The sequence below is a fragment of the Lissotriton vulgaris genome, chromosome 6 (assembly GCF_964263255.1).
Source record: "Lissotriton vulgaris chromosome 6, aLisVul1.2, whole genome shotgun sequence".
Lineage (NCBI taxonomy): Eukaryota > Metazoa > Chordata > Amphibia > Caudata > Salamandridae > Lissotriton > Lissotriton vulgaris.
In genome coordinates, this window is record NC_141694.1 from 502548248 (window position 1) to 502573194 (window position 24947).

The following is a 24947-nucleotide window of genomic DNA, read 5'->3' on the forward strand; positions in this document are numbered from 1 at the left end:
TAATATAGACTGGACAAAATATCGACTGGACAGAATATCGACTACAAATATATCGTTTTTAAGGTAAGTGAAGTAATATCGACTGTATAAAATATAGATAGCAAAAATATCGAATTTTTAATAATATATCATATTTTATAGTGTATTTTTATGTAATAATATGTGTGAAAAGTGTGTATTAATGTTATAAATAATTTTATTAAATGGATTTTATTTTTATAATAATTGCGTAATGTAATTCTGTAGCGGGTTGTGGGTTTATAGGGGAATAGGGTGGGAAGTAATTTAATTATAATTAATTAAATATGTAAATTAATTAATTGATATTAATTTAAAATGAATTGTTAATTAATTTATATGTGTTAATTAATTTAATAGTAATTGCAAAATAATTAATAATAATTGATTAATTGGTAAATATGTACATTTTACTAATTTAATGCAGTAGCGGGTTGTGGGATTATAGGGGGATAGGGTGGGAAGTAATTTAATTAATAATAATTAAATATGTTAATATTTTTTTATTTGTAGTAATTAGTAAATAATTGATAATTAATTTATATGTGTTAAATAATTTAATAGTAATTGTTAATAAATCTATATTAATTGATTAATTGGTTAATATGTGATTTTTACTCATTTAATTATTACAACTACGCTTACCAACGCTTTCCTTACTGTTGCATCCAATGGAGTTGGAATAGTAATTTTAACCCCTATGCTATCCAACGCTTTCCCTACTGTTGCACCCACTGGAGTGGGAATAGTAATTTTAACCCCTACGCTATCCAACACTTTTCCTACTGTTGCACCCACTGGAGTGGGAATAGTAATTTTTACCCCTACGCTATCCAACGCTTTCCCTACTGTTGCACCCACTGGAGTGGGAATAGTAATTTTAACCCCTATGCTATCCAACACTTTCCCTACTGTTGCACCCACTGGAGTGGGAATAGTAATTTTAACCCCTACGCTATCCAATGCTTTCCCTACTGTTGCACCCACTGGAGTTGGAATAGTAATTTTAACCCCTACGCTATCCAACGCTTTCCCTACTGTTGCACCCACTGGAGTGGGAATAGTAATTTTAACCCCTACGCTATCCAACACTTTCCCTACTGTTGCACCCACTGGAGTGGGAATAGTAATTTTAACCCCTACGCTATGCAACGCTTTCCCTACTGTTGCACCCACTGGAGTTGGAATAGTAATTTTAACCCCTACGCTATCCAACGCTTTCCCTACTGTTGCACCCACTGGAGTGGGAATAGTAATTTTAACCCCTACGCTATCCAACTCTTTCCCTACTGTTGCACCCACTGGAGTGGGAATAGTAATTTTAACCCCTACGCTATCCAACGCTTTCCCTACTGTTGCACCCACTGGAGTTGGAATAGTAATTTTAACCCCTACGCTGTCCAACGCTTTCCCTACTGTTGCACCCACTGGAGTGGGAATAGTAATTTTTACTCTATTGTTATTGTATATTAATAATATTGGCTATTATTTAATTATATTTTGTTACTATATATATATGTTTTAAGAAATATGATAAAAAAAAATTTTTTGTACTTCCATTAATTATTTAATTATCATTAGTTAATTTAAGTATTCTTAAGTATATTTTAGTACTTAGTTTTTAATATTAATTTAATTTAATAGTGTTTTTATTAAAGTCGATATTTTTTACAACTATATTTTTGTAAACGATATTTTTAACTCGATATTTTTGTACTTACCTGTTTGTAGATAGAAACTCGATATTTTGTCAGTCGATATTTTTGACACGATATTCTTGCAGGTCGATATTTTGGAATTCAATATTATTTCAGTGATCCCCAATGAGCCACACAGGCATGTAAATCCACATAAGTGCATAAAACCAGGTGACAATATAACAACTTGTACTATGCACTTCATTTTATAATAGCTCTTTTTGTGCAACCTTGTGAATTAATTTTGAGGTTATATTTGCACGTTTGTTTTAATGTATTCTCATGAGAAGTGTCAATTACTGTCTGCACTTTTTCTCTTGAATGATGCCGCGTTTTCTGTCTCCTCATGATCAACCCACTTGCTCTTCAGCTGCACATCCTTCCACTAGTCAGTCTTTCATCATTCAACACATCTTGCAACCCCTCACTGTTCACCTCATGATATTTTTGCATTTAGCCAATTAATTTTGTCCATCTTACTCCAGGGGTTTTTAACTTTGTATACATCTGGTGAATATGAAAACAGCGTAAGAATGTAAGACTTTCCATTGATCACCGAAGGAGCCTACCGTTATGTGTGTAACTAAATAAGTCCATTTGATCACATGTGGTGGTCATATTTTCTAGATCCACTATAGGAATCAGATTTTAGATAAAACTTAGGGGCATATTCACGAGTAAGTCTCGGTGAGAGGCGTTAGCCTCCTTGGCTTAACGCCTCTAACCGCCACTTGGCGTTTCCCCTGCAACGGCACTAAGTCTCACGACTTAAAGCCAAAGCAGGCACCCTTGCACCAGAGTGCAAGTTTGTCTGCGAGCAGGGAGGTTTTTTTACGTACAGGAAGGTGTCCCTCCCTGCACATAAACAAACCTAAAATGCTGTTTTGTAACTTACATGTGTGCTGCTTCATGCAGCACACATGTAAGTTACAAAACAGCATTTTAAAAGGTTTGTTTATGTACAGGAAGGGACACCTTCCTGTACATAAAGAAACCGTGGCATTTTGCTATTTCCATGTGTGCTGCACAAGGCAGCACACATGGAAATAGAACAAACGAGGAGAAATTAAGCATTTCTCCTCATTTCGCCACCTTAAGACCAGGATTTTTCTGGTCTTAAGTTCGGCGCTGCCACCTATCACCACCCTTAATAATAAGTGGCAGCGTCAAATTCAATGGGTGTTGCGGTGAAACGCCCACCGCAACACCCACTGCACGCCCCCTTTCAGGCTAGGTTTAGCCTGAAAGAGGCCCTATTCTCAAGGCAGCTTTAAACTTTAAGCCAAGTTAAGTGGGGTAACGCTGCCTTTAGAATAAGGCGCTAGCCTTATCACCACGGAAAAGTAAAAAATAAGTGACGTTCCCGTGGCGATAGGGGCTTGAGAATATGCCCCTTAGTTTTAAATTCATATGAGGACGTTGATTCCCATAAAAAAGGACAGGTGCATTGTATTGTTAATCTAAAGACAATTTTACAGAAGGCTTTACGAAATGTACATAATTCGAATTTGTGTTTCTGCTTGAAAGCCTCACATTACTCCAGACAGCAGCCAGGCTGTCCTGGGAGAATCTTAAACTGGAGATCTAACCCCAAGTATGTGTCAACATGGCGAAAATAAGTGCAGCGAGGCTTAGAGCAGTGCCTCACGATGCAGCTATTGATGTGAGATGTTGGGATAAATGTGGTTAGAAGATGTGACTTTGCTCTTTTCCATGTTCTGCTACTCCGGGGAAGATACTGGACTTGAATGAACAGTTTATGAAACCGGATGAAATGCACCACTAGTAAACAATTTTGGACAGTCAAAAACACCTAGAGAAGTGTGACGTTATGGAAACTCGAGCGTTCTTTCTGTTTCTTTCATGTCACTCAGAACGCCTTGGTGAAAACATTCCAGCTATTCATAGTCCTCCAGATATAACATAGTTTATGTTCAGACATTGCAAACAATATTTAGCGTTCATTTTATAGCAGTATACATAGGGAGGGTTCCAACACTATGGGGAATTGACGTGCCAGGATAAGCGAAGAAACACATGCTGGGTTTATGTAAACATTTATGAATTCCTCGAAAACTTACTTGGCTTATAATAATCCACGATTGTAATCATGGCCTCTTGGGAACTTGATACTTTGGCATCCCGAAGCATTGGAACTCCTACGCAAACTGGCGTCCCACTGATCTGTAAGAGACCATCAATATTAACAGTAACATTGTTTTTTTTAAAAATGTTTTAAATCTTTTTGCTTGTTTAATAAACAAAAAACTAATTCAGGTGGTGGTAAACCCTTGACATGATTTAGAGTGCGTGTATTATAGCTGACATTCATACTGGATTTCTGTGGTAAACAGCGTTTACAACACTGTCATTACGTTGCATTCCTAGTACAACGCAGTTGTTATAACGACCACGCTGTTGGTACACAATGCATTTACATCGCAAGTCATTACAACGACTTGCTGTAGGGGGCGTTGAGGTATTGTAAATTAATTCCAAACCTTTCCTACTGTTGCGCAAACTGGAGTAGGAATAGTAAATAATACTGTTCCTAATTCCAGCGTGCCCCCTACTGCAAGTCGTTGTAATGACTTGCGATGTAAATGCATTGCGTACCAACAACGCGGGCATTGTAAAAGCACACAATGTAATACATCGTGTAGTAATGTGCTATATTCTTTCTGTAGCTTCACTTGCTTATACTTATGTCTGTTGGTTTGTTCCACCCCCTGAAAATGGTCCCACCGCGAACCTCAAATCTCACTGTTCTTCTTTGAGCACACCCCGGTCCTGTACACATTCTTTTTTTGACCTGACACAGTAGTTCCCTCCCCTGAGCCAATGATTAATAGTAAGAGCTATGTCTCTCCTCCAGTGTCATGCAATGGCACATTTTGCCACAAGCGGACCTAGTCTTTCCAGAGTGTGCTTGAATCCAAGGCCTCTCCAGTCGTACATCATCCCTAGCAATGTCGTCTTAGGATGCCTCAACATGTGTTGCCCTATCCCTTTCTCCAGGATGTGACAGATCCATGTCCAGTATTGTACAAGCTCAGAGCAATCCCATACCATCTGCATGAATGGGCCCACCTATGTGCTGCATCGAAGACATTTAGGGTTTTGATGAATCAGTAACATTGTTACCTATACAAAAATCAGATGCCTTTACAAAAGTGAGTAAACAAAATCCGAAATCCCAGGGTAATGATATTTGATTGAAGACAAAAAACAAGTGTTATAAGAAGGCTGTTAAATCTAGAAAAGTGAGGCAATGGTCAAAAACGATTGGTACAAACCTAGAGCTTTACTATACTATATTAAGTCCATTCCATTTCTGTACTTTATTTCGGTCCGTAGACCATAAAAGTGCATTTACAAGAAACATAGAGTACATAAAATAGATTAAAAAGCTAAAACCCGAGGAGCCACGGCGGCGACTAAGATGGCCGCCTAAGCGCTCGGCTCCGCCGCTCGCCCTCGCCTTCCCTATCATCCTGACGCCCATCCTGCATTTCAACCGCACCCCCATACAGCTAAGATGGTGCGGTGCCTGGCCGTGTAACTCCGGGCTGGCGGCCGCCCCGGACGACTGAGAAACGTCGTCGCGAAGATCGCGGCCTGAGCCGGTCATAAGCCGGGACCCCGAGTGTTGGCGCGGCCGGCGAGGAGGTGATCAACAGCGGCCCTGGCTGGACAAAGAGGACCGGTGCATCTGGACGAAAATCACAGCTCCCCGATTTGAAGGGCGGACACAGGCTGTGCACGGCGCAATAACCCGGATCCTTGCCGCATTCATTTTGCTGACTCCCTCTGTAGTGGCTGTCCCGGAGATCGAAGATAAGCCCTCCGCCTGTGACGGACATTCTTTGCGGGCTGTCCGGGGGTGACCTGGGCCTCGGAGTGATCGCTCATCAGCTATACCAGGCGTCTAGATGTGTTCCTTCTCCTGGATACGTATCCCGTCTACATGATCCGATGTACTCAATTCCGTCCGAGGGGTCCCCAGAGACAACGAGCTCGGCTTATACCGGCAGCGCAGCAATGGAGCTCACGCTGAGAGATGTCCTTCTGGCTATCCACGACTTTCGCTCCTCCCTGACCCACCGAGGACTGACTGTCCATGACTCACTTGCGGCCATTGCTCCTGAAATGAGACCTGGAAGAACATATGAGGATACTCTCGACCTGGCGCATGGCTATGCCCACTCCTTTGACACCGGAGACTCCCAGGGGCACACAGTGTTGGATGATGTGGCTAATGAACTCATCGTTTGCGCGATTGCTGATCTCTATATTCTCACCTATAGTGTGCCACATATCACACAACAACGCCATGTACTTCCGATGATGGAAAGCGTACCCTGGAGTAGAGGTGACGATACTGTGTTGCTTCCTTTGCTGAGCGCCTGGGTGGCTCTTACAAGGCAGAATTGCTCACCAGGCTTATCTGCTTCTGGAACTATTGGGTCGGGGAGCTTGTTTACTTCTGACTTCTGTTCGAACTGGCCAGGGATGAACGCTGACTGATTCTTGTACTGTGTAAATGGTCCCGGTGGAGATGCAGGACTCGGCTACTGTGTGATCTTGGGGGGGTTGAAATGGACGTATATTGATGCCCGCTTCCCATCCTGGTGGGCTTACATTTATTTTTGTGACGCGATGGAGTGGGGGGGGGGGGGGATTGGGGGCCGGCGCGAAGGCCCTCCTCCTTTTCCCATATTCGGGGTTCTTTTTCTGGGGCGACAGGCATGCCTATGGGGGTGGGGGGGTAGGCCGTAGCCTTCCGCTGGTATGCAGGGTGGGGGGTTGGGGGCTGGGGCTTGATTTTCGTTTCCTCTTGTTTCTATGGCCTTTTTCTTTTTCTTTCTCTTGTATCTCTTTCTTTCTTTCTTTCTTATATATCTTGGGTCAGACGGGGGGTCAGGGTTTTGTTTTTTCTGGGACGAATGTTGCGCTTTGTGCTCATGTTCTTTCACATTGTTTATTGATTCTATGGATAAGATATCGATTTTACTACATAGCCACTGAATGATTACATATACTGCTTTTTCCTTCCCACCCATACTTCTATTTGAGGGCGAATATCCTGTTTACGACTCGTTCCACGTAAGACTTGCTTCATTGTATGTCACTGGATCCTTCCATTTATGCTATAGAATGAACCCTCTCACATCCTGCTATACCATTGACAAGCTAGACTGTAACTCCTGAGGTGATATACCAATTGGGCGGGCACTGACTGGGGCGAAATGCAATTCCGCGCTTGTGTATCCTGCTTGCAATATCTTACGCCAGTATCCCGATTATTGCTGTTCCACTAGTGGATATCCTGTTATGTGGCTCGCCCTCTCAGCTACCTGGCCTGACTATATGACACTTCAACAAAATTACAAAATGAAACCCACGTTATCCTTTTCCTGAAGTTCCGTGCCAATACACCGTAGTGTTGTTATTTCTGACTTTTTCCGCAGCGCAAGGTGGCCTGGAATTTTGTTCGTTGTCATAGCGGCCGGCCCGCAGTGGTTGTAGGCAGACGCTGTGTACTATGCATACGATAAATAAAGGTTTTCAAAAAAAAAAAATGCTAAAACCCATCTAAAAACGTAGTAAAATGTGTATGGGACAGATCACAGGTAAACAATTAAATCCATTAATGAATTTCTAAAACTGACTTGGCGTCCACCACATAGAAATTCAAAAACACGATACAGCAAATACAATTGGCATTTGGGTGTTATATTTCAGGAGTATATATGCTTCTTCACAACGCCTTGAACCGAGATTCCTACACAACTGTCCCATCTTTGTCTAGCTTTTCTATATACAGGACAGAAAAAAAATATGTTGAGTTCAGTCTATTCTTCACTACTGCATGCTGGACACAGTAGGGTGGGACTACCAGACCATTTGCTGGAAAATGCACGCAGAGGAAGAGACCCATGCCTTTATTGCATATATAATTTCTTGGCTGATGCTCGTTGTATTTTATCCAAACAGGCCTCTAGGTTACATTTATCCTTTATTTTAGGAAGTCAAGTGTTAGAGAGCCAGTGGCAGAGATCTCAGATAATTGGGCAAGTTTACCCCCTTATAACTCCTGACTAGTTGATTACGAGATATTGCAAGGCAGGTTACCTCCGAGTTGCTCCATAGGCTCTCTCTACCTATACTATGAAGACCTTCCATGTTGTATGCAAACCATACCAATTTTCCTATGCCCCGAAGTTCCAGAAACTCCTTTAGCTCTGTCCTGTATTCAGCCAGTTCAGGAGTCGCCCATAGTCACTGCCAAAATGTTAAGGGTCTGCAGCCAATTTCCTCCACTATCAGTCTCACCCCTAGCTCCAAGCACAATGGAGAGAGTGGGGAGTTCAATGGGAGGTCAAATAGCTGTCTGATAAAGTGTTTCTCTGACTTAATGATGTTTTTTAGATGACAGTGCCCCCAGAGATCAGCCCCATACATAACAGCACCTCTTAATTGGATTTTGAATATCTCCATAACTCGTCCTACGGGCTTGTGGAATGAGTTCCTGAATAGCTTGGTCAGTCCTCCTGCTGTCTGCGCTAACTTATGACTTGATTTATCTATTTGTGACCCCCAGTCTATTTTTTCTGTTAAAGTAAGAACCAAATAATCAAAAAATGGTACCCTCTACAGATGGATGCCATTCATGTGCAGATTGGGACGGGTTGAACTAGCTGGGTTTAAGACCATATATTTAGTCTTCTGTATATTGATCTTCACTCCCCTCTCTGAATGCACATCAGTGATTTGGAGAGCAAGAGAGTGTCGTCAGCCAACAACATTGCCAGCACTTTTCTGTGGCTAGCTTCGGAGTGTCTATGTCTTTCATCCCATTTAGTACATCAACCAGTGCATTGATGTATAAACAGAACAAAGTAGGGGCGAGCACACAACCTTGCTTGACTCCGCTATTGACTGCAATTGGTGCTGTGAGTTCCTCATGCTTTCCAGACCTAATTTGGGGCATAGTTGTCTTCATGTAACCTCTTTATTAGCATGTTCAGAAGATAAATGGAAACTACAGGATCACTTAATACCACTTAATACCACCCAGAGTACACCCCTTAGTACCAAATCAAAAGCAGTTTTTAGATCCACAAAGACCAAATAAAGACAACCATCTTCCAAGTTCACCATTTTCCAGTAGAGGAGTTGGAGCCTAAATATTTGGTCAACAGTGGATATTTTTTTCTGCAGCCTGCTTGGAGTGGGCTCATGCTGTTGTATTCTTCCATCCAAACTTAAAGATGATCCCACATTACCCGAGCAAAATATTTCTGGGTTACATCAATTAGACTGATGGGTCTATAGTTAATATGCAATATTAGAGACCCTTTTTTATACACTGGAAAAATCTCGGCTCCATCCCATAGTGCGGGGATTGTCATCCCTTGCAATATGGCATTGAATAGCACCCATAAATATGACCCTCAGATTTTTGGCTGAGCACGAAAAAGGTTCCCTGATACCTTATCCAATCCTGGAGCTTTGCAAGGAGCTGTTTCACTTATGGCACTGATTACTTCAGTCAAGGTCAGCATGGGAGACTTTAAATGAAGGTTTTGTGGTGGCTTCGATGCTGGTGCCACAGTGGGGGCCTCAGCCTCCTGCAGAGAATGTAGGGCCTGGAAGTGTTCTTTTCAGCTGTCATCCACTATATTAGGCTCTGTGGCCTGCTTCCAATCTCTACAGCCTGTACAAATTATATTCCAAAAAGCTTTCATGTCATTGGCTGATAGAGACTGTTTCAGAGAGACCCATTGGTCCATTTCATTTTTTTATTTGAATTCTGTTCTTGGTTTTTATGGCCTCTATCAGAGCCCTCTTGCCCTTCCGACAGCTGCTATGTGAAACAGGGTCAGAGCTTTTTTAAGAAATTCCAGCACTAATCATCACTACTGTATATGCCTATGTTGTTAGATCCTACCCTCGGTGCATTGGGTTTGCGATGTGACAAACATACACCCCACTTTGGCAGATAGCATCTACTGTTACTAAATTCTAAAATGACCCAGCACCCGAGAAAATCGTATTCTTATGTATATGACTAGTATAGTGCAAGTAATGTTTAACAATGGAAACAAATTTCACGAACAGAAAAGACTTTCCAAACAAAATTATTAATCAGTCAGATGTCTTGATTGTAGTCAAATCAAATCCTTTATTATTATGCATCTATCCTCCTTAATCTTTTTTTTTAAACACCACACAATTGCTTGCCGCCAACGCGTTTCATCCCTTATGGATGGGACTTCTTCAGGGCTAAAGGCAATTACAATAACACTATTTACAAGTGGCAGCTATTCTATATGCCGCAGACCCCATGCATGACCCCTCCTCCATTGCCCAAGTTTCCTGGAACATACACATGTCAAAGAGGTCTACAAAAGTCCCCCAGTCGGGACAGCTCTATTTACTTTTGAGGTCTGTGCCGTTCCAGGATAATTTCCTCAGCTTGGTTGTTCTGTTTTGTCTAACTGGAATGCCAGCATGGATATCAGTATTGGGTAGCAGTTCTTCCCTGGTGTGATTACTGGGGCTCTTTCCCATTGGCTAAATTAGAGCTCCCTCCTGGGACATCCTATTAAAATCGAACCTTGGGGTTTCTGATGTTCCTAATGTATTGGCCTGGGCATAGAGATCGGGGGATTCGGGATGTACACTCATAGGATTATCACTGGGGTTCAGACTCATAGCCCTAGACCATTCCTTTATGGCTCCCTGATCCCAATCACTTGAGATCTTTTGCATTTGCGCCTTTGCTTTTTCTATCCCTATCCCGGATATAATACCCATATTGCAGTTTGTGCCATACAGTGTACCCTTCTCCAATTGGTCCCTTTGGTGAATGGTCGCCTGGTCGGGATCATGTTTTCATGTAAGTGAATCTACCTCTTCCAGGACCCCAAATTTATTTGCCACGGGTAGATTAAATTATAGTGGTCTCAGTTTTGGTGCCACTGACCTGATTGTAGGTGGTTAGTGTACCACTTATCCTGTGTTGGACTTTTATCTACCCTGATTTGGATCATATGGCTTGGTGTATAGAAATAAGTGAGCAAAAAGGGTCTATTCATACTGCCTGTATCATGGACAAAACAATTAATATGCAAAAGATGCTGTACAATCATGGTTTTATTAAAGTTAATTACTACACAGTCCCCACGTAAATCATTTGGTTTATTGCCAACCCAACTAACCCTATGGGTCATGAGGATTTTACCTGCATTCTTGTAGGCAAACTGGCCATGTCTGGCCACCCCTTCCGGACATTTGTTTTTTAGTTATAGCTGGATTTCCCTTTGCCCCACTCTGATTTCAGGAACACCTGCCAGTACAATAACATACAGGGATTTATGCTGAAGGGAGTTTTATCATCGGCAGGTTGCCCCTTAAATCCCTGCCCCTAGAAACATTCCCATGCCAATCCTCATCCCCTTTATTCTGGGGCCTGTTACTGTATGTGCTGTTCTTAATGGTGACCTTGACTGCTGGTGCCAACTCCTCCTGCTTTACTTCACAATTCATTCTACCTTCAGCCAGGACCCCTGAGGGTACATTGGGCCTTTCTATGGCCCGACAATGTCAGTCTGACAGAGAAGAGTCAGTTCCTCTTGCTCTGGCTAGAGCGGGCCTTTCATTGCCTTTTCCATCCCTGTTGTCACACATATTGGCCATCTTTTCAAGGCAGGCTACCTGGGGGCGGATCATTCCTCACAATGGTTCTGATCTGGCCCTGTAGATCCTCCATCAGTGGTGGGAATATGGCGGGAATATCGCACCCAATTGTGAGCTACATCTAATGTCCAGGACCTGATTACTCAGTGACTTTGAGCTTACAAGTGACCCATCATTAGACATTTTCATTTTACTTCTACCCTTGTTGTTTGTTTGGCTTATTGATCTTAAAAAAGCCTTTACTCTCGCCCCCTTCTGCGTATTTGGTCTAGTTGCGGCTCCCATTTCTGTACCAGCAGCTTGCAGGGGCAACAAGGAAGTATTTTCCAATATGGCACTAACTATAGGTGTAGGCAGGGCCAAACTAGTCGGGGAGTATCAAAGATCTGGGGTTAAGGACAACCGTCTTTCTGTAAGTTCTATCTTGTTAGCCACCACACCTATAGCCCTCTGAAGCAGCCGATCGATTTAGGTTTGCGGTAGGGATAGAGGTAGTGTCTGGGACTCCGCTTGCTGTTTGTCATGATTAGGTCACTTCCCCATTCTTGCTTGTCAATTAAAAAGAATTCAATTGGGCCTCTCTCCAATATTGGCCACTAAAAAAACAGACCACAAGAAGTGGAATACAAGATAACAGTTCAATAAGAAGTTAAAATATCATGGCCACATACTGTCCAGCGTTGTCGTCTTTTCACACAGGTACTGCCAAGTAAAGGTCTTATTTTGGTCCTGGATGTGTTAGTTTGTGTCTGTGGGATATATCAGATCAGTGGGATTAACCTTGTTATGGTGAGTAGACAAAAAAGATGAAAGGGACCCACAAAAAGCAAAGCCAAGAGAGGAGGACCAGCCCAGCCTCTTCTGGTGTCAGACAGGCTAAGACGGGCCCGTCTTGGCCTGGTCTTGGCCCGGGCGAGCGACAGGGCGCGTCCCGCACAGCGGGACCCCCTAACCACTAAGGTAGAGGCCTCTGGCCACGGAGTGGCTGGCGTGGCTGCGGGAGTTTCACTGGGCGCTGACGGTGCTGAGGCGTGTAGTCCTGCCTCCACCTCTGACTGCATTATGGGCGTCCCGCGCAGCGGGAGCCCCTGGCCACTAAAGTAGGTGCCCCTGGGTACAGAGTGGCTGTGGTGGCGTTACTGGCTGCTGATGGTGCTGGGGCATGTAGTACTGCCCCCATCTGTTGTTGCAGTATGGGCGACCTGCACAGTGGGAGCCTCTTGCCGCTAAAGTAGGTGCCACCGTACACGGAGTGGATGGCGTGGCTGCAGTAGCGCTACTGGCTGTTGATGGTGCTGGGGTGTTTAGTCCTGCCCCCACCTCCTGCTGCAGTATGGGTGTCCCACGCCACAGGAGCCCCTGGACGCTAAAGTAGGCGCCTCTGGGCTCGGAGTGGCTGGTGTGGCTGCGGCTGCACCACTGGCCACTGCTGGTGGTGTGTGTTGTCCTGCCAAGGCAATTTAAAGAAACTAACTTGTCTATATATACTATAACATGTGCTAGTAAGGGTCACTCAATAATCAACAAAACAGGGCTAACAGACAGCAACTTTTTAACAATATATATAGATTTTTATTTTCATTGTGAACACCTCCTGTTGCAGTATGGGCAATTGAGTTCAATTCAATAAATTAGAACAGAGGGGAAGAGGGCGTGCAATGGTTTATAATGGGGAGTTATTTTCTGAACTGATTTAATCGAGACAGATTCTCAAATGTACTGGCACATCTAAATTGACAGAACCTGAAGTGGATTCACTCACAAAGGAAATTACCATCAGTTGATAATTTTCCCTGTGAGTAAATCTTCTCCCAGTTGTAGCTTGTTAGCATCTCAGGAAGAGGACACTTGTCAAAGCATGCCAATTGAATTGCAAATAATTGACCGCTGTGTTTGTTTATAGTTTACCTACCCTTTTTATAGACGTCTGGTGGGTCAATTTTTTCCAGAAACTAACACGTATATTTCCAGACTAAGAGGGTCATTACAATGGCGAAAGGCCCGCTACCACCAGCCATGCAGTGGTGGGCCCTCTGCCATTGTACAGCAATTGTCACCACGCCATATTATGATGTCGGGGGAATCATCCAGGGACTGTGGCGGTCATAAAGACCACACAACACCATTCCGCCGATTGCCGGGCGGAGCGGTCAGCATGTTTAAAATGGTGGCGGTGCATAACAGGCACCGTCCGCCATGTTACGATGCTGGCCGCAGCAAGCCTTTCGGTGGCGGGTAAACTGCCATTGAAAGGCTGGTGGAGAATGCATTTGGGAGCCCGTTGCAGGCCCCTCTTGTGTTGGGGGAGGTGGTCGTGCACTAGGCATTTCCCTGTAGTAAGTGCCTTCCACGTAGTGCAGGGAAACGCACTACATGCATGTTTTGCATTGCGGCGGGTGCTGCAACCAGCAGCACCCGCCGCAATGGTAAAGATGCAAGATGCTACGACCACAGTGGCGGTCGATCGTGATTCTACTTATGGGACCGCCACCATACAGGCTGGTGGTCCCAAGCACCACCACAATGTCCACCCGCCATCGTAATGACCCCCTAAAGGATAAAAAGTATTTATGCTATTGCATGATAAAATTACCAGAGAGTTTTCCATAAATTCCGTCATTGCAAGCATATGTTGGAACATCAGAGGAATTAGGCCCACTTGATACTAGACATAAAAAAGAAAGGTGGGCCAGGGCCGAGCTTTCAGCCATCTGCTGGTTAATAATTTTGGGAATACCTTTACCTCCAATTTGATTAGGGAGATATGCCAGCATCCATTGTATGTATCCATTAGCCCCCCTATTAATTTGTTTATTTTTAGTGAAACTCTTAAACTGTTGGTGAGGTTGATGGTCGATTTTGTCCCCACAATCCTTATGTATTCTCAATACACACAATTCCATTCCCCCTACCATGCGTGAACAGTGCTGATGGTATTGTGGACCGGGGGATATTCTCAGCTGCATTTAATGCAGGGTGCATTATTTGGTATGCTTTCTCCGATACTTCGATTTTAACACTTGAAAATCATTTTGGTGGTAAATCTCACAGGAACCACAGTTTATAATTTATATAAAATAATCCCAGAATAATTAGTCAGTTGCATTCAATAAATACATCAGCTCTCAGAACAGGGTTCTATTCATGGTTATAAACTGAGGCCCTTCATCTTATTGAACTCAACCAGCGGTTTACCGGCCTTGTTCAGAAATAAATACAGATGCCTAAATTCACCAATATACGCTCTTTTTCCGATTTAGTATCCTGTAACCAGAGGATCTCATTTCCTTTCAATCTTTCTCCACATTTCTTCTCTAGGTTACCCTTATGGTTATTGAGCAAGGTAGCCTTAAGGTGTTTCAGAATGTTTACAAGCCACAAACCTGGCTCAGCTGCCAGACCGAGGCAACGACGGAAAGTGCGTGGCCTCTTTTTCCTGAGCGAGTGCCAGGTGAGGTGAGGCAATTCCTCCCTACAAATTTGGGAGAAGGTTGAAAAATAAAGACATGCGACTACTTCACATGGGGTATGTCTACACAATGAAAATTATCTATCACAGCACGTGGTAAGTGTTGCAGTAGTGAACATCATAGGTCCTGACGAAAGCCCTTAAGGGCTGAAACATGTGGACCAATTATCATTTATGGTGAATAGTAATTCTTTTCATACTATTTCCACTCTGCTTTTAAATCATACCGTCTTGATGGGCGCACCTAATAAAGTTTCTTGAGACATCAAGACAGGTATTTTTAGATCACCACTCTATTCTTCTTTGTTTACACCTTTCACATTTTTGAGCACTGCAATTTGCCCCTTCAGCCTCAAAACTCTCATCCTTTTCGGTTGATGGTTCAACCGGCGGGTCCAAGTCTAGCTAGCCTCAGGAGTTCTCCTGCGGAAGAGCTTACTGGACACCAATTGCTAACAAGAACCCAGATGACGAAGTTCCGCTACTATGTGGGCTGATGGGTGCACTTTTCTTTTATTTTCAAACTCTCATTCTCTTCTCTTCTCCTTTATAATCTCTAAGATAACCTCTTGGTATGTGTGATTTGGGATACTACAAATAGGTTCCAACCACTGACAGACCCTTGGTATCTTTCGTGTGGTATACAAACAGAATATCACCTGAAACTGTGTTTAAAACTGATTTTGTTTTTCTTGGATGAGAATTTTAGATGAGAATTGTTTCAATGCCACTAAAGTAGGGCTCCGAGCACAGGGAACGGCCTGGTCTGCCTGGAGTATATGGGAGTAGGGAGGTAGACCTTGTCATGTGTGTCTGTGATACGGTAGGGAAGTATCTGTTTAGTGTGTTGGCAATGCAAAATTGTGTTTGTCCATTAAGGGATGTGTGCAACATTCACAGAACCTTGAACAAAATATATTGCTGTATTGAGAATCAATAAAAGGTGTTCAGGATGAGCTTAGGGTGCACAACACTAGGTGCACCAACTACCATCCACACAGATTCTTTTGGATAAACTTCAAGTGTAGTACCAAGGACTGCTTTATGCCCACGTAAAGACTGTTTCTATAGTCCAATCTAGCAACATTCCAAGCTGAAACACAGGCCAGTGTTTCCTCAATATAAAACAGTAGGTAGTATAGATCACAGATTTCCTGTGTGAAAGACACACAAAATATGGCTGAGGATCAATAGTTGTCCATCAGTAGAATGGTGTCATTTTAACTGCCAAACGACTGATCTGCTTGGCAGGAGGTAGAAAGGGATTAAATTCTATTGACTGGGGGTGGAGTGCAAGGAATTACAGAAGCCTCCAATTATCAAATTCTCTGCTTTGTTTGTTTGTAGTTTGAGCCAGTGGAGCCCATCCAGTTCAGCACTGAAGTAAGGCTATCTTGTGTTGGAAAGTTACGTTATTAGTAGTGGTAAATATGCATCTACCACTGGCAATAAGGCCACTAACACTGTCTAGTGCTCAGAATAGGTCTCAGTAAATTATTTCCATGCTCAACCCTTGGTAGCTTGGCTACGAGCAGGCAGACTTAACTTAAGAGACAGGTATGTAAAGCATTTAAAAACACCAAGTCAATAAGAATTTAAGATAAAACACACAATAAAAAACCCCACACCAATTTATAAAAATAGGAAATATTTGTATCTTTAAAATTACACCAAAGCTACAAAAAACCAATGTAGGGAACCTGAGATATGAATTTTAAAATATTTAGCACTCTATAGCACTTAGAAACCTATAGCGCCACATTGGGACATCTGTTCGTGCTTAGCCGGGACAAAGTAATAGTTTCAGGCTGACTGTGAGGGATCCCTGCTTAGATATCTCTCCTGGTAGGCCTCGGTTGAGATTTTACCTTCAGACTTAGAAACTTTTCTGGATCTTTTTCTGCAGGGCTCCCTTGATGCTCTTAACCAGTCTGGGAGCAGTGAGGGTTTGTTGGCTTGCTTTCCAGTCAAACGCTGGAAGTCGATCTCCAGAGCTTTTCAGTGGGATGAACCAGCAGGGCAGGCCGGTTCACGGTTGAAGGTCACCGGCTTAACACTCGCGGCTGAGCCGGTCCCCCTGTGGAGCTTTTCTCCACAAATGCTCCAAACTTCTGCAACTTCTTCCTAAAGTTCCTCTGGGGGTTCCAAAGTGTCCAAAACACAATCCAAGGCTCAGAAATCTCCAAGAAAGACCTTGAAAGTTTGGGACTTTAGTTCCCACAATCCACTTGGACAAACCCCTTACAAATCCACTGGACCCACTCCAGGCTGTGGATTCTTGGTGGTGATGGTCCATGTGAGCTCTGTTAACCTGTAGCTTGCAGGGAGTCCACTCTGTATTCCACTTGAAGCAAGGTACATCCAAAGGACTGTAGTTCCAGTTAAAGCAGCAGGTGCAGTCTGTCAGAATACAGGGCCTGATGGTGCAAATCAAGATTCCAACTTGGAAACCCTTCTTCTCTTAGTTTCAAGCAGCAGATCTGAGATGCTCTGTACCTCTCACATATTTATTCAGCAGTATCTGGGGTCAAGCAGGAGAGCACTCCTGTCCAATGAGGCATCACCCCAGAGCATGACCACGTCCTCCAAAGTATGACATATTATTCTCCCATAAAGCACTATTTCTTCAAAATTCAATATGGCTGAACAGCAGAGGATCTAGAACTAGTTAAACCAATTCCAGTATGGCTCATTTCCATAGCTCTCCTCCCCCTACCATCTGCAAATTCCTGCCTTAAGCCTGCTATCTGGCTAGGTCAGAGGGCTGGGGGTAGATGGACCTGGTATTCTATGCCTGTCCTATCCCCCTTTGAAGCTCCATGGGTTATGACCCCTTCCTCCTGCTTTGGCATGCCTGTGTAGCACAGCCCTCTCTAACAGATAGCCTTTCAATGGGTGAGTCACTTATCACTTCATCAAGCAGCCTGGCTAATCCTGTTTACTCAGGGGAGGGCACAGAAAGGCTAAATTCTGCCTTACAGACAAGAAATTCTTATATTTTCTTTTCTTTATATGTTAGAATAAATTCAACAATAGCATATTGTTGGATTAATCAATACCATTCTCCTAAGTCCTTGTTTAATATTTTTTGTGAATTCCTAGCGATAGTTATTCATTAATAAATGATTGCCATGTTAACCTGTAAGGCTGGGGTTCTCCAATGGGGAAAATAAAATGGGCAATTTCTCCAACACCAGAGAATATAAAACATCTTTTATAAGGACCCTGCTTATAACTTCATGACCTTCCCCCCACCTCTGGGGCACCTAGGGAAGACTTTAGGGTTCCTGACTATATAAAAATAGTATAAATCCTCTCTCCACCGTGCTCCTAGCACAAACGTCAATTTTGGGAAGCACTTTACTACAATGGGGGAAGTGAAATGTGTAATTTCTCTATCTGCATATAAAGGATCTTTTGTAAGGTTTTGGGGGGGGGGTACATAATATGCCACAATAGTGTATTTATCACTTTTTAAGTGCCTCTACCACCAAAGTCGAGTTTGGGCACAATTTACATTTTAAGGCAGTGCTGCAACTCAGGGCTGCTTTTAAAATGACCTCAGGCTTGCACTCAGCCTTCCACACATGCAAGTGCAGAAAATGTGGCTGGCCTCTAAACTGCCATGCCCTATTATATACTAGGGTCTTAAAGGTAGTTTTAATGCCCCATGCCCTATTATGTACTAGGAACGTATAGGGTAGGTCATGCCAATTATAATTGTACCCTAATATATAGTGTACCCTCATGCATGTGTGTGTTTTCACACTGTTATCGCCATAGCCCTGGCCCTAGACTTCGTTAGGCAGAGCTCAGGGACAGTCAGAGTCAGTTACCAACAGTACCAGTCAGAAAACAAAATGGAGGTGCCCAGGTCACAGGATGACTTTGTAACACCTTGCAATAAGGAAACATCAATAGGTGTGTTACTAAATCTGAATAAAAGCTGTATCATCAGCATAGAAAGCAATGTTGAGGCCAAAGGAACTAATAATAGCACATGGAGGTCTCATATAGATATTAAAAAGGAAAAGGGGACAAGGTTGAGCCTTGAGGGACACTACAGGAAAATGAAATAGGAAAGGAACAGAATTGTCCTAGCATCAACTTTTGACTTGTCTTGGATAAAAAAAGAGGTGAACCTAGGACATTTTCCTTTATACCCACTAAGTGCACCTGATTGATCGGAATCTCATGTGCACAGTATCGAATTCTGCTGAAAGAACAAGTAAAATAAGGGCACTCGACTGACCATTAATTGCTAATAGTATAAGATTGTTCAACATGACAGGCATTGTTAGTTCATTGCTGCAGTGCTGGCAGAATCCTTTTTGAGCATCATCCAAGTATTCCATTAAATTCTAAGTATCACCTAGTAATTTAGCTGAAAACATTCTGAAAATAATAAACATAAACAGGGGAGATAAGAGCTCTCTAATTATAAGGATATCAGACCTCTAAAAACTGATATAACACTCAATCCCATTTTGTTATGAAAATGTTGGACAGGCTACTGTATGAAGAAATATGGAATATGTAAAGGGTCCTAATCACCTTCCTTTTCTTTTCTCTGTATCTGCACAACCAACTTAGATGAGCACTTCTATCACTAAAATCTTTCTGGAGCTAAGAATGTAATTGTAATTTAAATGTATATCATAGTTTGAGAATACATTTTCAGAACTTCTAGAGCAACATTTTTGTGTGTGTGTGGATTCTTTTGACCTCAATTCTCTGCGATTAATCTGAGTGGGGTTGTTCAAAGTAACTAAGAAGGAGGTATCAAGTTTGGCACTCCACCTTTTAAATAATTTACATTTCTCCTCTGATAGGACCATTGTATCAGAGTTTACCTAGGTCCTTTAAGTTATGATTTTGGGTCACCCCATTGTTTTATAATAGAACTTTCTAAAAGTGGCATTTTCAGACTTTCAATGTAAAATCCAACTTCACTATAAATTGGGATAATAAATTGTGAGACCAGGGTAACCGAACTTCCAATGTCAATCTTTTCCTAACTGGAAATTACACTTAAAAAATGTAACAAGGTATTCCCAATGTAAACCTATAGGAGAGGTAGGCCTTGCAGTAGTGATAAACGAATTGAAGAGTATTTCACTACCAGGCATGCAAAATTGAAAATAAGTTGTCCTATGTTTTAAATACACTGCATCTGCTCTTATAGCTGTCAAGCCCCTACCTTGGGGTGACTTACATGTAATAAAAAAGAAAGTTTAGGGCTGGCATGTAGGTTAACTTGCCAGGGTTAAAATGGCAGTTTAAAACTGCACTCATGGGCTCTGCAGTGGCAGGCCTGCAACATGTTTAAAGAGCTACTGAAGTGGGTGGCACAATCAGTGCTGCAGGACCACTAGTAGCACTTAATTTACAGACCTGGGGCACATTAAATGTGCAAATTGGGTGTTAGCCAATTGTACCATGTTTGATGGAGAGAGAACAAGCACTTTAGCTCTTCTAAGCAGTGGTAAAGTGTACAGAGCTGTAAAAGCCAACAAAAACAGGTTCAGAAAACAGAATGGGGAAGGCATACAGTTTGGGGGTGGCCCTGTAGAGATCAACAATCAGATTTCACATTCAAGAACATATTCGCAATGTTATTGTTTAATTATGCATATTATGGTCCCTATTGTGGTTATCTCTTTAATGGTGGTATCATGTATAACCTTTGTCATCTTTGTCGTGTAGTGTTTCTGTGCAGGTTCTGTACTAGACAGCAGTTTAGAAAACAGCAGCAGTTGGTGCACTTGGTGCTTTAATGATATGAGAATCAAGTTGAAATATTACTCTAAGAGTTAAGCAAGTGGTCTCACACCGGAAACTAGCAGTGAAGTCAATGGAGGTTAACCTGAATTAGTGTAATTCCTAATCACTTGTAACAGCCATCGACATGTAGGTCGGTTGGATATTCATCTATTGTGATTTTGACAGTTATCTATGAGAGAACCATACCATGTTGCTTAGAGTGGCTTCACAATTTCTTATGGGCAGTACCAAAACAGGGATCCCTGTCTCCTCTGTTTTTAGCTCCTGCGACAATCCACACATATAGTAAGACTGTTTACCACCCAAATGCCTGCCGAAATCTCTGTGGTCTCCCAAATATTATTAATACAGGAGGTTGCTGAGCATCTCTTTCATGGGGCAATGTTTCTCAGAAGGAACTCATTTTGCATGTCTAGCTATTTCTGTACTACAATGACTGTTTCTGGTATCTTCATTAAGCTTTTGTCCCAAGAATCCTGTGTTTTGCCTCTTAAGTATCACTTCCAGAGTTCAGTAGACTGCTGTACTGGACATGACAGTGTCAGGAAAGACCTTTGCAGGTTAACACGCCACACAACTCATTGGGTTTGTGGTATCAACAGCCGACTATTATGAAACAGCCCTCTGCTATGAAAGACTGGTGAGAGATGCTTTCTAATGTAAGTGTGGAATTAGGAGCAGTTTGGAAAACTGCCACTGTATGACAAGATATTATCTAAGTCCACAGAGAAAATTGGTTCTTTGCCATGCATACATGCAACATGTGAATTGAGGGTTCAGTGGGCTTCTTGGGCCCGTTTTACTGTTATGGGCTTATTACTGTGTTCCAATTACTTTGGAGGCCAGAGTTCAGAAATGGGCCAATAACTCCAAAACTTTGTAGCTTATAGTAATGACTTCCTACAGAGGGTTAGAGTAAGAAATGATTGAAGGTTTCAGGAATGTGTTAGGAAAGGCCTGGGCAGGCTGAGGGGGGCATGTGTTTGGTTAGCAAAAAAAGAGGCGACAGAAATGGTGACTGATAGTTGGATGAAAATGTTAGATAGAAGTTCATGTTATTTTTGATTTCTGATACTTTATCAAAGTACATTGGAAGAGAATGTCATGGTCAATGTAGCTGAGGTTCTGGAGGTTTCACATGGTTTGGAACTGTTACATTTGTTTTGTAAGGGTGTTTATTTTATTGGTTGCAAGGACATTTTGTCAGCAGTGAATATACAATATACTATTGCAGTCCTGTGATGATAGAAGGCAAAATGATCCCCTTAATATTTCAATATGAAAAATTAAATAATGCACTGGCTTTGGGACAGCACAGGCATGCAGCATAAATGACTTGAGCTTAGTGATTTCGATTTTTTCCTGGTATCAAGTTGAATCAGGTTCCAAGGAGGTTACCTAAGAGTCCCCCTTAACATCAAGTTGTACATCTTGCCATTCTGTGGCAACTGATCCAATCATGCCAATGATAGATTCAATGATAGATTCAAAAACTGGTAACTTATTTTTCATACAGTTTACTCTATGGTCTAAACTTTACAAATATGCCATTCCGGTTTAGAAGTCAAGCACTGACGATTCAATAATTTGCTTTACAGGCTTTTACGTAGCTGCACTTTTATGGTACTCAAGGATCTCTTGAAGCTAGTCTGAATGCACTGCTTAACCAAAGGGGACAATCTTGAGGTTCTTACTCAAAATTTCAGGCAAGTGGAACATTTAACAACCAATGAAAGGGAGTTTCAAATGCACAAAGTGACAGGAACTGTATAGTGAAAGAACGGATATTTATGATGCAGAAATTTTGATGGTATTATAAGCAGGGTCAGATTTATGTTATGCAGGGTCTGGATAGGTGTGTGGAAGATACTGTAGGAGTAAAAAACTCAGGCTCCAGGTGGTGAAGCTGCCAAAATGTTCCGCTGTAGGAAGCAAATGTAGTGGATCTCTATTCTGATTCAAAATACTTGTTTTCAAATGGTTGTCATCTTTGCCCTCCCAGACCATGGACCATTCTTTCTGTAATAATGGGTATATATTTCTTATGAGATATGCAAAGTATATGTCTTATGAGATGTATTTGGAAACGTTGCAAGTATATTAAAGGAGCTATATTGGTAATATGTACCGAATCATAGTTCTGTGGCGCCCATTGCTGGAATCCTCATGAGCCCACTTCTTGCATAGGTATTACTCTATTTGCTCTTCGATTTAATATGATTTGATTTAATTTGGTTTAATTTGATTTTCTTCTCCTTCCCCCTTGTTCCTTCTACTGCTCATTACCCCTTTACCAATCTTGTACATGTGATTTGTCTACCGATATTCCATATTTCGCCACGTATTAGCCATAGAATTTTTCTTTTGTTCTTTTTGTGGAAAACCCCAATAAACTTTTTTGAAATAAAAAAGAATCGGTCAGCAATACAAGCTAATTCCATTAAACTCAAGCACAATAAGCAAGGAAATATAGGTGTTTAGGAAAATACAACATACTTAGAAACTATAACTATGTTGTCATCAGTCTGAGAGAAATTAATTCATTTCAGGTCTGTTCTCAAAAAACAAATTGATTTAGAAAACAAATACCAATGATCTGACGAATTGGAAACATTTTATGGGCATACATTGTTCAATTGCAGCTCCCAAACACAAAAAAACAGGGTAATAAAAGTAAAACTTACCGAATCAAAGTAAAGATTCACTTTGCCGTTATCCGGTTCAACCTTTCTGAGCAGATTATTCTCTATGGAGATTGAGTTATCTAGTGAGAAACCACTTAAGTAGTGTACTTCCATTAGAGCCATCCCACTCTCGTTACCATACATTGAAGGGATATACCTGCACACAAACATATGAACATTTTATACATCCACACAGTAAGGAGTCAATTGTGTGATAATGCAGGTTAAGTCTTGTAATTAAAATTTTGTCAACAAGACGAAACATTTAAACAAAATACATTGTGTCATGATTTATCTTGACATATTTAGCCGATCGGTCCCTTTTAACCTTGTGAGATACTCTAGTGGCTTGTTTGACCTCTGAGCACAGGCAGAGAATGTGTCCTCTCAGTAAAGTGGAGTTTCTTTGGAAATAAGTACACAGAGCAATCTCTTGATTATGTTCATAAGGCACAGTCCTGAGAGAGATCATGCAGGATTGTCCTGTTACACCCACGGTAAGACTCTCACAGGTGGTTAAAAACAATGTGTGAATTAACATTTCAACCTCACCACATTCAAAATGAGGATGCCACTCTGATTCAGTTGGACCCTGTTCATTGTCTGCTGCACCCACTGTTACAGATGGCTAATTTCCTTTATGTTTATGTTTCAAGTTCTCTGGAAATCTACATGGCAGAGTGTTATGATATTTTACAGTTTTCATCATTCAGAACCATTTACAATTTGTGGTGAAAAATCAAAAGGGGGTCAGGCCTGTCTGTAGGGCTATCCTACAAGATCCCCCACAGTATGTAGTTAATGGATATATTTCTTCATTAAGCACTTAATGAAAAGTATTTTTTTTCAAATTAGGAAGGCCGACATTCAGAAAACTTTGGGTTAGCCATTTTTTAGCCCTTTTTCTTACAAGAATGTTCAAAGAGAATTTCTGGACAGATAGAGGTTGTAGGAAAAGGAGGGACAACAAGTCATGAGATTTAAATGTTTTCTAATTAATCATTTCTATGATGTGATTGTCTGAAGCTCAACTAATTAATCCTAATGGTGCCTCAATTTCCAGTGACGGACACACACAGTATATATGTATGGACTCATGATTTGTTTGTATGGAGTCACATAAACAGAAGTAGCCGGCTTTACCCATCTAGTGTCTTGCTTATGTGTAAAATGTTTTTGGAGTGCCCTTGTGAACTCATACAAGTAATATCAATGGTTGGTAGTACATTAAGGCCTTTGAAGGCTTCTTCATTTCACTACCACAAATGGCCAGCACAAGGGTCTGAGAATGTAACGAATGTCCTAAAAGCCCTTATTAGTATTGACAAAGAGGTTACCTTACTAGATATAATGTAGTTTAGCATGCAACCTTGACAAATCGTGGACAAGATCTGAGACTGGTTACGCTGTACTACCTGGCACAAGCCCCTGTCTGCCAGTGACTACTTTCATGCTTTTCCTTCCTAAGTTAATTCACTCAGTGATCACTTTGGCAAACTGAAAGCAAATAATCTCTTATCTACATTTCTTTGTTAAATGTATGTAGTCTTTGGCTTGTGATTTTAATAATCAATGATATTACTAACACTA

General features: G+C 41.8%; 1 protein-coding gene across 1 annotated transcript in view; it reads right to left on the reverse strand.

Annotated features, from left to right (window-relative positions):
* LOC147707494 (CD109 antigen-like) overlaps positions 1-24947 on the reverse strand; it is a 502391-nt gene that overhangs the window by 6533 nt on the left and 470911 nt on the right. Inside the window, exons 31-32 of the mRNA XM_086926510.1 lie at positions 23358-23514; positions 3797-3899 (exon numbers count right to left, since the gene is read on the reverse strand). Coding sequence (XP_086782636.1) covers positions 3797-3899; positions 23358-23514 — 260 coding nt within the window. The remainder of the gene's footprint in view (positions 1-3796; positions 3900-23357; positions 23515-24947) is intronic.